At 40.3% G+C, this 15,004-nt stretch overlaps 1 protein-coding gene across 1 annotated transcript in view; it reads left to right on the top strand.

Moving 5' to 3' along the window:
• Nucleotides 1–15,004, top strand: part of LOC122551055 (RPA-related protein RADX-like) — an 88,982-nt gene that overhangs the window by 54,580 nt on the left and 19,398 nt on the right. Inside the window, exons 7-8 of the mRNA XM_043692698.1 lie at nucleotides 2,095–2,202; nucleotides 4,857–5,024. Coding sequence (XP_043548633.1) covers nucleotides 2,095–2,202; nucleotides 4,857–5,024 — 276 coding nt within the window. The remainder of the gene's footprint in view (nucleotides 1–2,094; nucleotides 2,203–4,856; nucleotides 5,025–15,004) is intronic.

The following is a 15,004-nucleotide window of genomic DNA, read 5'->3' as shown; positions in this document are numbered from 1 at the left end:
CACTACAGAATTACCCTATCTAGCCCTTATGTTGTCTCTTGAAAGAATTCAATCGTAATTGTCAGGTATAGGCAGTTTTCTACTAATCCACATTGGCTTTCTCACCAGCTGAAAGTTAGCAATGCGTTTAGTTAGCCTATCCTTAATTATAGATCTAGAATTATCCAACACAGATGTTTATCTAATTAGCGGACAGTTCCCTAGTTTCCGCTACCCCCCTTCTTTTGTTGGAAGTAATAAAGACAATTTTCCAATCTAAATGAATATTTTCCAAATTGAGACAACATTGAAGATTATAGTGAGGACATTGCAGTGCTCTCATTTCCTTTAAACAGTAAAGTGGAACCATCTGATGTCAGAGGTTTACCCGTTTTTAGTATGTTACTTTCTGTATTACTATTGTTTTGCATGTATTAATTTTGGGAAATCCTTGTTGCTAAATCAATACTAGTTTCTTTGGAATTCTAGCATATTCCATTCTTCCCCAATTATAAATCTTAACACACAGTCATTATTCAATATGTACATATGCTTCTTCCTTATTTTCATTGACAACATCACTTCTGTCAGTTTCTTGGGGCTCATATTAACCTGACTACCTCTTCTTTCCTAATGTGATTTTGATGATTTTTTGTTCCTTTTGATTCCCGACAATTTCTTTCCATGTTCCATTTTGTAGATCTGATATCCTTTGCATTTTTCCCATAGAGTAGATTCTCTGCTTTATTTTTCTTCACATATTTCCACATTTTCTCTTTAGTTCTATGTTGCTGCTTCATTAGCCATGGCTGTCCTTTCTGGCAAGTGAAGCTCTTATCTCTTGTGGTATAAATTGATTGTCTATTGTGCTAAATTCTTTGAAAACCTATCACTGATCTTCTGTTATTTTAAACAATTGACAGATTTGCCTAATTTACAATGATTGTTTTTGCCCCATCACATTGAATTGAGTCATACCTAAATCTGGACTCTCAATAGCTGCTTTGCATTTGTGTTGTTCTCAATCATATTTTAATTCTTATTAACTTTATGTTGTTCTTAACCTTTTTAATCACTCATGATGTAAGTAGAGCTTTTGCCCATTAGAAATATAAACTATCCAATATTGATTACTTCAGTGCAATGCTGGAAGAGTGTTCTAGAATCTAAGGTGCCTTCTTTTAATTGGGTGTTACATTGTTTCAGGTGAACATAAAAAAAACTTGACAGTATTTCAGAAAAAGAACAAAGGAGTTATCTCTAATGTCCTGTATTTAATCCAATATTTAACCACCAGTTAATGTGACATGCAGCGAACTATATGGTTATTATCATACAGCTAGGAGAAAGTGAGGACTGCAGATGCTGGAGATCAGAGCTGAAAAATGTGTTGCTGGAAAAACGCAGCAGGTCAGGCAGCATCCAAGGAGCAGAAGAATCGACGTTTCGGGCATAAGCCCTTCTTCAGGAAGGGCTTATGCCCGAAACGTCGATTCTCCTGCTCCTTGGATGCTGCCTGACCTGCTGCGCTTTTCCAGCAACACATTTTTCAGCCATTATCATACAGCTGTTTGTCAGAGCTTGCTATGTGTAAAATGCCTGTTCCAATTCATGAATGACAACATTGTATACCATTTAAAAGTATTTAATTGCTTTTAAAGTACTTTGGAATGTCCTGTGGTTGTGAAAAGTGCTATATAAGCACCTTTCTTCAGAGCAGGGATTTTTTTTCTGATGGGATTTTTTTTATACAAGCACAAGGGATTGTGGAAACCAGAAATGCAATTTGAGTTTTACATTTGTGATCTCTATCACCCAACATAATCAAGTGGAAACTCAGGCCATAAACTCGTCAATATCTTGTGATATCATAAAGCAATTTATAAAAGAGAATGTAATAAAGTTTAAGAACAGTCTGTAGTAAACTATGTACATTACATGTCATTCAAACTAGAATAATCTGATAGATTAAGACTCTAATTGTAAGAATGTGAAGTTGTTCTTTGTAATTTAAAACTGAGAAATATAGTTTCTTGAATGTTTGTCTTTAATCTTTATTCTATCATATATCTAAGGTTTATACCAATTGTTTACCACCTGTAAATATTCTTTTAGTGAGTTTCTTAGTCTGTACCCAAATGAGGGTTGTCAGAAATAACTTCCATGATGGATGCAGTATTGCATATCTGACTTCATCCAGTGAGACTCAGATTTATATCACAGGTAAATAAAGCCAAACAAATCTGTACTTCATGTTGTTCAATCTACTTGTGTTTATTACTTACTTATGACGTAGGAGCAGTACACTATTTGGCCCCTTGATTCTGCTCCCCTTTCAATGTGATAACAGCAAATCTGTTTGTGTTCCGAAATCCACATTCCCATCTACCATTATAACCTTTGATTCTCTTGTCTAACAAGCACCTATCTCAACTTCTGCCTTGAAAATATTGGAGGACCCCACCACCACCTTCTGCAGCAAACAGTTCCAAAAACCCTCAGAAAAAAACGTCCTAATTTCTGTATTATTAGGGCAACCCCCTAATTTTAAAATGGTATACTTTGTTTAAAGATCAAAGCACAACAGTTAATTGTTAATCAGCATTAATGAGTGTACCAACCCCTCTAACAATCAGAGTCATGCCACCATCCTCCCTCTGTTACCACATTCACATGGCCACCACTCACTCTTTTTGCCAGGCTCATAGACTACAACTCTGTGGTATAGGTCAGAAAGAGAATACAGTTTTATTGAAGGAGCTCCTGTACCTTCACATCCATACACTGAAGCTTATGAAGCTTACCTTCACAGTAAGGGGAGGCGATGGCCTATTGGTATTATTGCTAGCCTGTTAATCCAGAGACACAGGTAATATTCCGCAGACTTAGGTTTGAATCCTGCCATGGCAGATGGTGGAATTTGAATTCAATAAAATAAATCTGGATCTAAGAGTCTAATGATGACCAAGAAGCTATTATTGATTGTCAGGAAAAACCCATCTAGTTCACTAATGCCCTTTAGGGAAGGAAATCTGAATCCTTACATGATCTGGCCTTACACGTGACTCCAGACCCACAGCAATGTGGACTACTCTTAACTGATCTCTGGGTAATTAGGGATGGGCAAGACAACGATGCTGTCATCCTGTGACTGAGTAAAAAAGTATGGTATGAATGCTTCGCAATGAGGTAATTGTTGTCACCATAAGGAGCACTAAAGTATGTGTCCATATTCGAATATATGTTATATATGAGAGAGTTGAATTCTGCTAGTAAACTAGCATCTCTCTCTCCCCAATCAAAGTAAAGGTACTCTTGGGCATCCTAGAGCATGTTTTTGCATACTTACAATACAGTGAATGAATGTGGCAGCTCCAAAGAGACATTTTCCATTCCTAGTTATGGTAAGTGTTTCTGGTATGTTTTGCCTGATTACAGTTGCTTCGCTGACAAGAATACAATTAGTGTCCACAGCATTATGGTCATAATTGCTGGAGGACATAATTCTTAATGTGCATTCTTGGATAATGAATGACCTGTAAATGAAGTCAGTTGGATGACATTCTTGAATTACTGCAGCATGATTGTTGCAATTGCTCAAGCCGTGTATCAAATGGAGCCAGAAGCTCCAAGTTCATGGCTTTCTGCATGATTTGATGGCCAAGCCATGGCCAAACAGGATGAATTTGAACTTGTAAATCTTTCCAATAAGTGGCAATGGCAGGCGGCAAGATCATGCCTCTGCCATCATTATCCATAGTTCCAGGCTATAACATGCTAGTAAAAGTGTATGTTAACTCATCAGTCCTGAATTCCTTGGTTGAGGTCTGTTGGTATAGTTCCCTGAATGATTGTACATATCAAATTGGTGGCAAAAACACGGGGTTTGATTCCAATTCTGGCTGTGGTGATTCAGAACTACCTCCTTACATTTTTCCATATAACCACAAACAGGTTATTGCACAGAAGGAGGCCACTCAGACCATCATGTGCAGGTTGTAGTGCTGTATATCAGTCTGCCTTCAGGCACAAAACTCCAGAAAACTAAGTTAGGATTGATTGTCCTTCATTTTCAAACCGCTTTCTTTATTCAAGTTTTACTGAGATAATGGAAGAAGTGGTGTAGTAATCTAGAACCCTAAGCTGGGAATATAGATACAAGTGTATCCATTGGAGATCGTGAAACTTGAATTCAATATAATTTGGTTTAAAAATCTCACCCTAAAAACAACCATTAGCTACCTATTAGTTGTCAGGAATATTCCATAGTGTCCTTTAAGGAAGGAGATCTGCCTATATGTGACTCCAGACCCACATCAATATGGTTGATTCTTAACTGCCCTGTAGGCAATTTGGGATAGGCAATAAGTGTTGGCCTAGTCAGTGATACCCACATACCATGAACAAATATGAAAGAAACCTCTTAAATACTTTCAGATGGAATATGTGCAGAATGTTGCATGTTGTCATGATTTTACTGGGCATGTATTTTGGCAAATGTTTGTATTGGCTGCACTTTGATCATATTGTGTTCCTACTGATTGGTTCTTTCATGTTCATGTGCTTACCAATGAATGATCTTAATTTTATTGACATTAATTTTTAATTGTGAACATTGTTGGTGTCCATCAATGATGAAACCTAGTGTATATAATTGATTCATCACAAAGAGAATATTGTTTTCTTGTGCACTATTTTATTGGCTAGTTAAATAAACTAGTTCGGGCTCTCCTTTACCCCAATGTTCATATTAACACAATTTTAAACTTCACATGAATATGCAAATTAAAACCAGTGGTTGATTGAAAAAAGAAATTTATTGGGTTTTTCAATCCCAAATACCACTTCAAATAATTTGTGAAAAATATTGGATGCAGGTTATCACAAAAGAAGACCATACACAATTGACACTACAGTTAGAAGATTTATTCAGTGGGCAAAATCACAACATAAGAAAGATTTTCTGGAAACGTCTGTGGTTGGAGGATATTATTCTTTTCCTCCTTTGCCTTCAAACTTTCAGGAGTACAGTCAAAATATGAAAGGTATGGTTTGAAAGCTAATGCTATGGAATAGGTTAATCATTTCTGAAATAGAAACAATGCTGTTATTCATTTTTTTATTAATGTGTACAATGTTTTTGTCTGAACATTCACAAGCAGTACTTGTGTTGTAAAATTCTGGAATATATAATGCTGTATATGTGATGGTCTTTTGATACAAAGAATATAAAACAACACAGCACAGGGACAGGCCCTTCAGCCCATGATGTTGTGCCGAACATGATGCCAAATTAAACTAATCTCTTCTGCCTGCCCTTGGTCCATATACCTCTATTCCTTGCATATTCATGTGCTTATCTAAAAGTCTCTTAAACACCCCTGTCATATCTGCCTGCGTCACTACCCCGAGAGGGCATTCCAGACTCCTATCACTCTCAGTAAAAGATTCTCCCGTCGTGTTGCCTTTGAATTTCCCCCTCTCACCTTAAATGTATGCTCGCTTGTTTTAGACATTTCAACTCTGGGAAAAGGATTCTAACCATCAACCCTATCTATGCATCTCATAATTTTATAGACTTCTATCAAGTCTCCCCTCAGCCTCTGCCGCTCCAGAAAAAACTACCTGAGTTTTCTAGACTCTTCTTATAGCTGATACCCTTTAACGCAGGCAGCATCCGGTAAACTTATTCTGCACCCTCTCCAAAGCCTCCACATTCTTCCTGTAATGTGACAACCAGAATTGAACACAATACTTTGTGTGGCCTGACTGAATTCTTATAAAGCTGCAACATGACATCCTGACTCCTGTACTCAATTCCCCAACCAATAAAGGCAAGCATGCCATATGCCTTCTTTACCGCCTATCTACTTGTGACACTACTTTCAGGGACCTATGGATTTGAACTCCATGATCCCTCTCTACATTGATGCTGTTCAAGATCCTGACATTAGCTGTATATTTTCCTTAACACTTGATCTCCCAAAGTGAAGCACCTCACACTTATACAGATTAAACTCCATCTGCCATTTCTTTGATCATATATGCAACTGATCTATATCCTGCTGTATCCTTATATACACTATCCACAACTCCACCAATGTTTGGATCTGATGCAAATTTACTAACCCATCCATGTACATTTTCATCCAAGTCATTTATATATATCACAAACAGCGAAGGTCCCAGTACAGATTCCCGCAGAACACCACTAGTCACTGATCTTCAGCCTGAAAAATATCCTTTCACCACTACTGTTTGCCTTCTATGGGCAAGCCAATTTTGAATCCACATGGCCAAGTCACTGTGGATCCCATGCATATTAACTTTCTGGATGAGCCTACTATGAGGGACATTGTTGAAAGCCTTAGTAAAATCCATGTGGACAACATCCGATGCTCTACCCTCATCAATCCCTTTTTTATCTTGAAAAATTCAATCAAGTTAGTAAGATATGACCTGCCCTGCACAAAGCATGCTGACTGTCCCTAATTAGGCCACATTTTTTCACATGTGTGTAAGTTCTATCCCTAAGAATCCTCTCCATTAGCCTCCCAATTATTGATGTGAAACTCACCGGTCCATAGATTCCTGTGTTGTCCCTATTTCCCTTCTTGAACAGGCAACCAACATTAGCCACTCGCCAGTCCTCTCGGGTCTCTCCAGTGGCTAATGAGGATACAAAGGTCGTGGTCAAGGGCCCAGCAATCCTTTCTCTTGGCTCTCTTAATAACCTGGAATAGACGCCATCGGACCGTGGGGACGTATTCACCTTAATGCGCTTCAAGAGACCCAATGCCCCATCTTTCTTGATCTCAAAATGCTGTTAGCATGTCCATCCAAATTTCACTATCCTCCATATCTTTCTCCTCAGTGAATACTGATGCAATGTACTTATTTAGGATCTCACCCACATCCTCTGCCTCCAAGCAGAAGTTCCTTCCTTTGTCCTTGAGTGGTCCTACATTTTGTTTGGGTAATTTCTTGTTTTTATTGTATGTATAAAATGCTGTCCGTAATTCCATTGTCTAAATATTCTAATTACAGAATTTTTAATTATTCCATTATAAAGAATGATAGAATATTTACAATATTTAATCTCAGTGAAGCATTTTAACTCAAGTAAACTTTTAATATTGTAATGTTAGTGGTTTGTATTGTTTGCAAGAGCCTCCTATTTTGCAACACATTAAATAATCTGAATTTATCAATATGATTTATCATATGGAAGTTTATTGGCAGTATAGAACCAAGTTACTAAATTTTTGAGTAATAGCTTTGTCTGATCTTGGGAATGGTTGTAAGACTTGTGATGGTCATGTTGTACTCTATTGTGCTTGTCAGCTTGTGAGCTGCGTGTGATAATGATTCTTTGATCTGGATTTTGAAAAGTGTGATTCTTCCAGCCTGTTCCTGGCTAAGTAGGAATATAACTTTTAAAAGGCACATGTTCAGGAATGGCATCATTCTTGTTATGGAGGGAAAAGTGAGGACTGCAGATGCTGGAGATCAAAGTCGAGAGTGTGGTGCTGGAAAAGCACAGCCAGTCAGGCAGCATCCGAGGAACAGGAAAATCGACGTTTCGGGTATAAGCCCTTCATCAGGAATTAGATTCCCGAAACGTTGATTCTCCTGCTCCTCAGATGCTGCCTGCCCGGCCATGCTTTTTCAGCACCACACTCTCAGCCTTGACATCATTCTTGTTATTCAAATTCCTGAGAAACCTCAAACAAGGAAACTGGAATTTCAGGGCCCAACATGGACTGTCTTCAGAATTTCCCATCAGTGGCAGTGTTATTTGTCAAAAACCTTCTGGCTTGAGATACTTTTGAGAAAACCTGTTGGAGAGTGAAAGAGCTGCCTGACCTCAAGCAGTTATTAGCCAAGTGAAGATAATTAGGCTGTCTTCCAATACCATCTAAGTTGAACCTGGTGCTGGGAATTTAATTTGATCCCAAAAGGAAAATTCCTGCCAATGCTAGAAAACCAGAATTTGAATAGTCTGAAAGAATGCAATAGACAACTGTTTAATTGAATGGTAGCAATGAGAAGTGAATTGAAGTATAATGATTGAAAATTATGGATCAAAGTCCTGTGCAAACTGAATAGGCCGTATGACAATTTGATTAGTTAGTTTGATTACAGATCTATTTGATTACGTAAAAAACAATTCAAGCTCAAAACATTTCAATGTTGTCAATAGATGAGATTTTAAACTTGATAATGCAGAAGCCAAATTTTTCCAGTCTCCAGATCATTGAAAACCAAATTTAAGGCCAAGATGCCACAGGTACCCTAAAGTACTGAGCTCCTGGTAATTGCCAGGAAGTTTGAACTAAGTAAGTTTCATTGATAATTCTCCATTCCCTACTAAATGCTGGAAAAGTCTCCAAACCCAAGTTGGAGAGTTTGGACAGTTTTACAGGTCTAACCTCTGTAGTTGTTTGCCAGTACAGAACTTGGGTGTTGCTGAAAAAGTCACACATTTTATTGAAGCTTTTAATCTTGCATTCATCAGGACAATCTGAGAAATAACCATTTTATGCTTTATAAGAAGAGAGGTGTTGCCATTAGAATGCACAAGTTGAATGATAATTGACAGTAAACTGCCAAGCCTTGATTAAATTTTAAATCAAGGCGTTGATCTTTGCAGACAGAAAGAACATATATACATTCAGCCCATGTTTCATATGAATGATAGGTAACAACTATTAAAAATGAAACACTGCAGAACTGTAAATCTGAATAAAAACAAAGTGCTGGAAAAACTCTAGGTCTGATTGCCTTGGCAATTCAAAGTTAATATGCCTTTTTGAAATTTGAACATAGTTTGCTATTTATAGTTGTAGTTAGCCAGTAAATGCTAAATGGAAAATTTTAAGTTCATTCCTTGGTAATAACAGAAACCACAACCCCCCTCCCAACTATTGCTGACCCTCTCCAAGTAGGACACATTCACCACCATGCCATACTCCATGGCTTGACCTGACTACCTTCACAAGCAGACCTCGCCTCTCCTGCTCCCCACCCCCCGCCCATCTGACATCCTCTTGGTCTCATTTGACCAGCTTGAGCAGAACCCTCCACTCACCAAGTAGATCTGATTGCTGCCACCCGACTAACCCCTTAAAACATTCTACTATCTCTCCAGTCTGACCTAACTTCCACCACCCAAGTAGCCTATGACCAGACCTGATGATCACCTTCCCACCCTATCCACCTGTCATAGAAACATAGAAGATAGGAACAGGAGTAGGGCATTTGGCCTCTCAAGCTTGCTCTGCTATTTAATATGATCATGCTTGATCATCGAGATCAATGTCCTAATCCTGCCCAAACCCTTTTGATCTGTGATCCCTTTAGCCACAAAACCAATATCTACCTCCTTGAAAACACATGATGTTTGGCCTCAACCACATTCTGCAGTAATGAATTCCACAGGTTCACCATTTACTGGGTGAAGAAAGTTCTTCTCATCTGAGTTGTAAAAGGTTTATCCCCTTTGCTTAAAGTGATCCCTAGTTCTGTTGGGAACATCCTTTCTACGTGTAACCTGTTTAGTCCTGTTAGAATTTTATAGGTTTCTGTGAGATCCTTCCCTCCATTTCTTCTAAACTGTATTGGTTAGGCTTGTAATCACTGCAATCTCTTTTCAAATGTCAGTCCCTCTGGAGCAAGAACATCCTTCCTGATAAGGTGACTAAAGCTGTATACAATATTTCTGGTGTGGCCTCACCAATGCCCAGTATAATTGCAGTAAGACATCCTTGTATTCAAATCCTCTCACTATGAAGGCCAACATACAGTTTGCCTTGTTCAACTGCCTGCTGCACCTGCACGCTTACTTTCAGCAACTGGTGCACAAGAACATTCAGGTCTCATTGAACATCTCTCTATCAATTTATAACCATTCAAATAATAATCTACCTTAGTATTTTTGTTATCCAAATGGATAACCTCACATTTATCCACATTATACTCTATCTGCAGTGCATTTGCTCAAGTGTCCAAATCACATTGCAACATCTGTGCATCCTCCTTACAGCTCACCCTTCAATCCAATTTTGTGTCATCTCCAAATTTTGAGATATTACCTTTAGTTCCCCCATGTAAATCATTAACATACACAGAGGAACCTTGATTATCCGAACAAGATGAGCGAGCACTATTTCATTCAGATAACTGATAATTCGGTCAATTGATTTCCTCTGGGGCTCGGAGTTTTCCGTGAAGTCTGCTTCCCGTTCAGAAGACTAGGCAAAAGTTCACTGCGCATGACACCCCACCCACCACCCAGCCTGCTGCCCAATCCCGTCCACCCCGCCTCCAAAGCCCGTCCACCACCAATCCTGTCCATCCCCACCACTGTCCGACCCGTCTGTGCCCCTGCTTCCCGTCAGCCCTCCCCCTGGGGCAGCCGGACTATATACCAATAGTAAGATTGCTGCTGGCTTTGTGGGGTAAGTCTCCAAATAGCGGGTATACACACACACACATACTCACCCCTTTTTAACAGGTTCCACCTCTGCCCTGTACAGGACAATGTTGGAGAGATTATATGGGGAAGGGGGGTTTAGGATACACACCTATGTAGAACTCCAGGGAAAGTGTGTGGGGGGGGAGAGAGAGAGGGCAGCAGGTCAGTCATTTGGAGACGGTGTTTGGACTGTCCAGGACTGTTCTCGGCAGCATTTCAGTGAGCTGAGTTTGTTTTTAATCATTGTACCTGTAAACAAAAGATGGGATCAGAGTTGAAACAGGTCTTTGATGTAATGTTTCTATTGGCACTTTGAGATCCCTTTTGGATAATCTGATATTCAGATAATTGGTATTCGGTTAAACGAGGTTCCTCTGTATTGTGAATTACTGCTGTCCTAGAACTGATTCCTGCGATACCCCCTAAAACTTGCAAGCAATTCAGAAAAGGCCCATTCAATCTTACTCTTTGTTTCCTGTCTGGTCATCGATTTTCTAAGCATCTCAATATAATACATAAGAACTAGGAGCAGGAGTAGGCCACCTGGTCCTTCAAGCCTGTTCCACCATTCAATAAGATTATGGCTGATCTTTTCGTGGCCTCAGCTCCACTTACCCGCCCTCTCACCGTAACCCTAATTCCTTCATTGTTTGAAAAAAATTTATCTTAGCTTTAAAAATATTTACTGAAGTAGCGTCAACTACTTCATTGGGCAGGGAATTCCATAACTTTACAACCCTCTAGGTGAAGGAGTTCCTTCTCAACTCAGTCTATTCAGTCTCTTCTCATAAGCCAACTCCCTCAACTCCGAAATCAACCTAGTGACCTCCTGTGCACACTCTCTTGTGCCAGCAAATCCTTTCTCAAGTAAGGAGAACAAAACTGCACATAGTACTCCAGGTGTGGCCTCACCACATAACCTACCTGCTTTTAGACTCAATCGCTTTAGTAATGATGGGCAAAATTACATTTGTCTTCCTAATCATCTGTTGTATCTGCAGACCAACCTTCTGTGATTCACACACAAGAACACCTAGGTCATTCTGCATAGCAGCATGTTGCAACATTTGACCACTCACGTAATAGTCCTTTTCACTGTTACTCCTACCAAAATGGATGACTTCACATTTATTAACATTGTATTCCATCTGCCAGACCTTTGCCCATTCATTTAAAGTATCTGTGTTCCTCTGCAAAGTTTCAAAGTCCTCTGCACTATTACTTCGCCACTCATCTTATCTGCAAACCTTGACACTCTACACATGGTCCCCAACTCCAAATCATCTATATAAATTATTAATAATTGTGGTCCCAACACTGATCCCTGAGGCATACCAGTAGTTACTGATTGCCAACCAGAATAGCACTCATTTATCCCCAGTCTTTGCTTCCTGTTAGTAAACCAATCCTCTACCCATGCTAATACTTTACCCATAACACTATGCGTTGCTATCTTAGGCAACACCTTATCAAAGGTTTTTTGGAAATCTAGGTACACCACATCTACTGGGTCCACCATGCTCATAATGTCTTCAAAGAATTCCAAAAGATTGGTTAAGCAAGACCTGCCCTTCATGAACCCATGCTGCGTCTCCCCAATGGGACACTTTTTATCTGGATGCCTTGCTATTTCTTCCTTGATAATAGACTTCCTTGATAATAGGTAATAATAAAGCATCTTCCCCACTACAGAAGTTAAGCTAGCCTGTCTGTAATCCCCATGTTTTGTCTACTTCCCTTTTTAAACAATGGCGTCACATCTGCTGTTATCCAATCGACTGCAACTGCCGAACAGTCCAGCGAATTTTGGCAAATTACCACAAATGCAGTTATTATTCCTCCAGCCATATTTTTTCAAGCCCTGAGATGTATTCCATCAGGACCAGGAGACTTGTCTATTCTTAGCTCCATTAGCTTGCCCAACACTACCTCTTCCATACCCAACACTACCTCTTCCATAATAATGATTGTTTCCAGGTCCTCACCTATCTTCGTCTCTTTGTCAATCACTGGCATGTTATTCGTGTCCTCCACTGTGAAAATACCTATTCAAGGTCTCAGTCAATTCATCATATCCCATGACTAAGTCCCCTATAACTACTACTTGTCTTTTTGCGTCCCTGTCTTGAATGGCCTCTGCACCATGGTGCCATGCTTAGCTGGCTCATCCTCCTTGCAGCCCTTTTCCTCATCCTCACAGGGAACAAGTACCTCATACCTTTTGGACAAGGTCAAGAGCTGCGGCTCCTCTGTTCCTGAACTCAGGATCACCCTACCTTCCTCATTTGCAATCGCACCCTGCTATATCTGATCACTAATTGAATTTGAATTTTTTTCTACCGGGTGTGACTGCCTCCTGAAACAAAGCATCCAGGTAACTCTCCACCTCCAGGATGTGCCACGGTGTTTGAAGCTCAGATTCCAGCTCATCAATTTTGAGCTGAAGTTCCTTCAGCAACCACCACTTAATGCAGTTGTGGTCACTACAGTTCACAATGGGATCAGCCAGCTTCCACCTCATACAGTTACAGCACATTACCTGCCCAGCCACCTCTACTTAGTTAATTACTTTATATAAGTTTGAGTTTATTTCTAATATTTCTTTGCTATGCTCTTTTTCAAACTTACTGCAGATTTCCTACCAGCCAATCAGGTCACAGCTTCCCTGCAATGTCATTACAGTATTTTTTTGCAGCTACAGTGTGCCCCAAGTTTTATACTCACTCCATGCTGCTGCTTCACATTTCAACCGCTCGCCCGAGACTAGGCTACGCTCCCCGAGCACAGAGAGTTTTATACTCACTCTGTGATGCTGTTGCTCAGCCTTTCAACTGCTCCTCCCAGACTAAACCATGCTCTCAGAGATCAGTGAGTTTTATACTCACTCCCTCCTCCTCCTGCTGCTGCTGCTGCTGCTGCTCTGCCTTCTGACCTTTCCCCACAGACTAGACCGAGCTCAGTGAGTTTTATAGTGATTCCGTGCTGCTGCTGTTCCTTCCTCCAACCACTCCCCGCAGACTAAGGTGTGCTCCCCGAGCTCAGTAAGTTTTCTACTCACTCCATGCTGCTGCTCTGCTTCCGACCACACCCCGCAGATTAACAGCCGGAATCCCATTAGTGTCCTGTGGGAATTTGTCAAAAGCTTTCTAAAAGTCCAAACAATCCTCATCCACTGGCTCCCCTGATTAACTCTATTAGATACACCTTCAAAGAAGTCTAGTGGATTTGTCAAGCATGATTTCCCTTCTATAAATCCTTACTGACTGCCTGATTCTATCAATGTGTTCTAAGTGCTCTACTATAAGATCTTTGATAATGGACTCTAGCATCTTCCCGGTTACCAGTGCCAGATTCACTGGTGTACAATTCCCTGTTTTCTTTCTATCTGCCTTTTTAAATAGTACAGTTACATTAGCTGCCCTATAATCTGTAGGAATTGTTCCAGAGTCTAAAGAATCTTGGAAAATGACCACTAATACATCCACTATTTCTCAGGCAACTTCCTTAAGTACTCTGGCATGTAGGTTATCAGGCCCTGGGGATTTTATCAATCTTCAATCCCATCAATTTCTCCAACACCATTTCGTTACTAATACAGGTTTACTTCAGTTCCTCCCTCTCATTAAACCCCGTGATCCCCATCATTTAGAGTCATAGAGATGTACAGCATGGAAACAGACCCTTCGGTCCAACCTGTCCATGCCGACCAGATATCCCAACCCAATCTAGTCTCACTTGACAGCACCTAGCCCATATCCCTCCAAACCCTTCCTATTCATATACCCATCCAAATGCCTCTTAAATATTGCAATTGTACCAGCCTCCACCACATCCTCTGGCAGCTCATTCCATACACGTATCACCCTCTGTGTGGAAAAAGTTGCCCCTTAGGTCTCTTTTATATCTTTCCCCTCTCACCCTGAAACTATGCCCTCTAGTTCTGGACTCCCCGACCCCAGGGAGAAGACTTTATCCATTTATCCTATCCATGCACCTCATAATTTTGTAAACCTCTATAAGATCACCCCTCAGCCTCCGACAATCCAGGGAAAAAATCGCCAGCCTGTTCAGCCTCTCCCTGTAGCTCAAATCCTCCAACCCTGGCACCATCCTTGTAAATCTATTCTGAACCCTTTCAAGTTTCACAACATCTTTCCGATAGGAAGGAGACCAAAATTACACGCAATATTCCAACAGTGGCCTAACCAATGTCCTGTACAGCTGCAACATGACCTCCCAACTCCTGTACTCAATACTCTGACCAATAAAGGAAAGCATACCAAACGCCGCCTTCTCTATCCTATCTACCTGTGACTCCACTTTCAAGGAGCTGTGAACCTGCACTCCAAGGTCTCTTTGTTCAGCAACACTCCCTAGGACCTTACCATTAAGTGTATAAAGTCCTGCTCAGATTTGCATTCCCAAATACAGCACCTCGCATTTATCTGAATTAAACTCCATCTGCCACTTCACAGCCCATTGGCCCATCTGGTCCAGATCCTGTTGTAATCTGAGGTAACCCTCTTCGCTGTCCACTACACCTCCAAT

Source organism: Chiloscyllium plagiosum, chromosome 6 (assembly GCF_004010195.1).
Source record: "Chiloscyllium plagiosum isolate BGI_BamShark_2017 chromosome 6, ASM401019v2, whole genome shotgun sequence".
NCBI classification, from domain to species: domain Eukaryota; kingdom Metazoa; phylum Chordata; class Chondrichthyes; order Orectolobiformes; family Hemiscylliidae; genus Chiloscyllium; species Chiloscyllium plagiosum.
The sequence above is the reverse complement of the archived record's forward strand: the minus strand, read 5'-3'. Positions and strand labels throughout refer to the sequence as shown.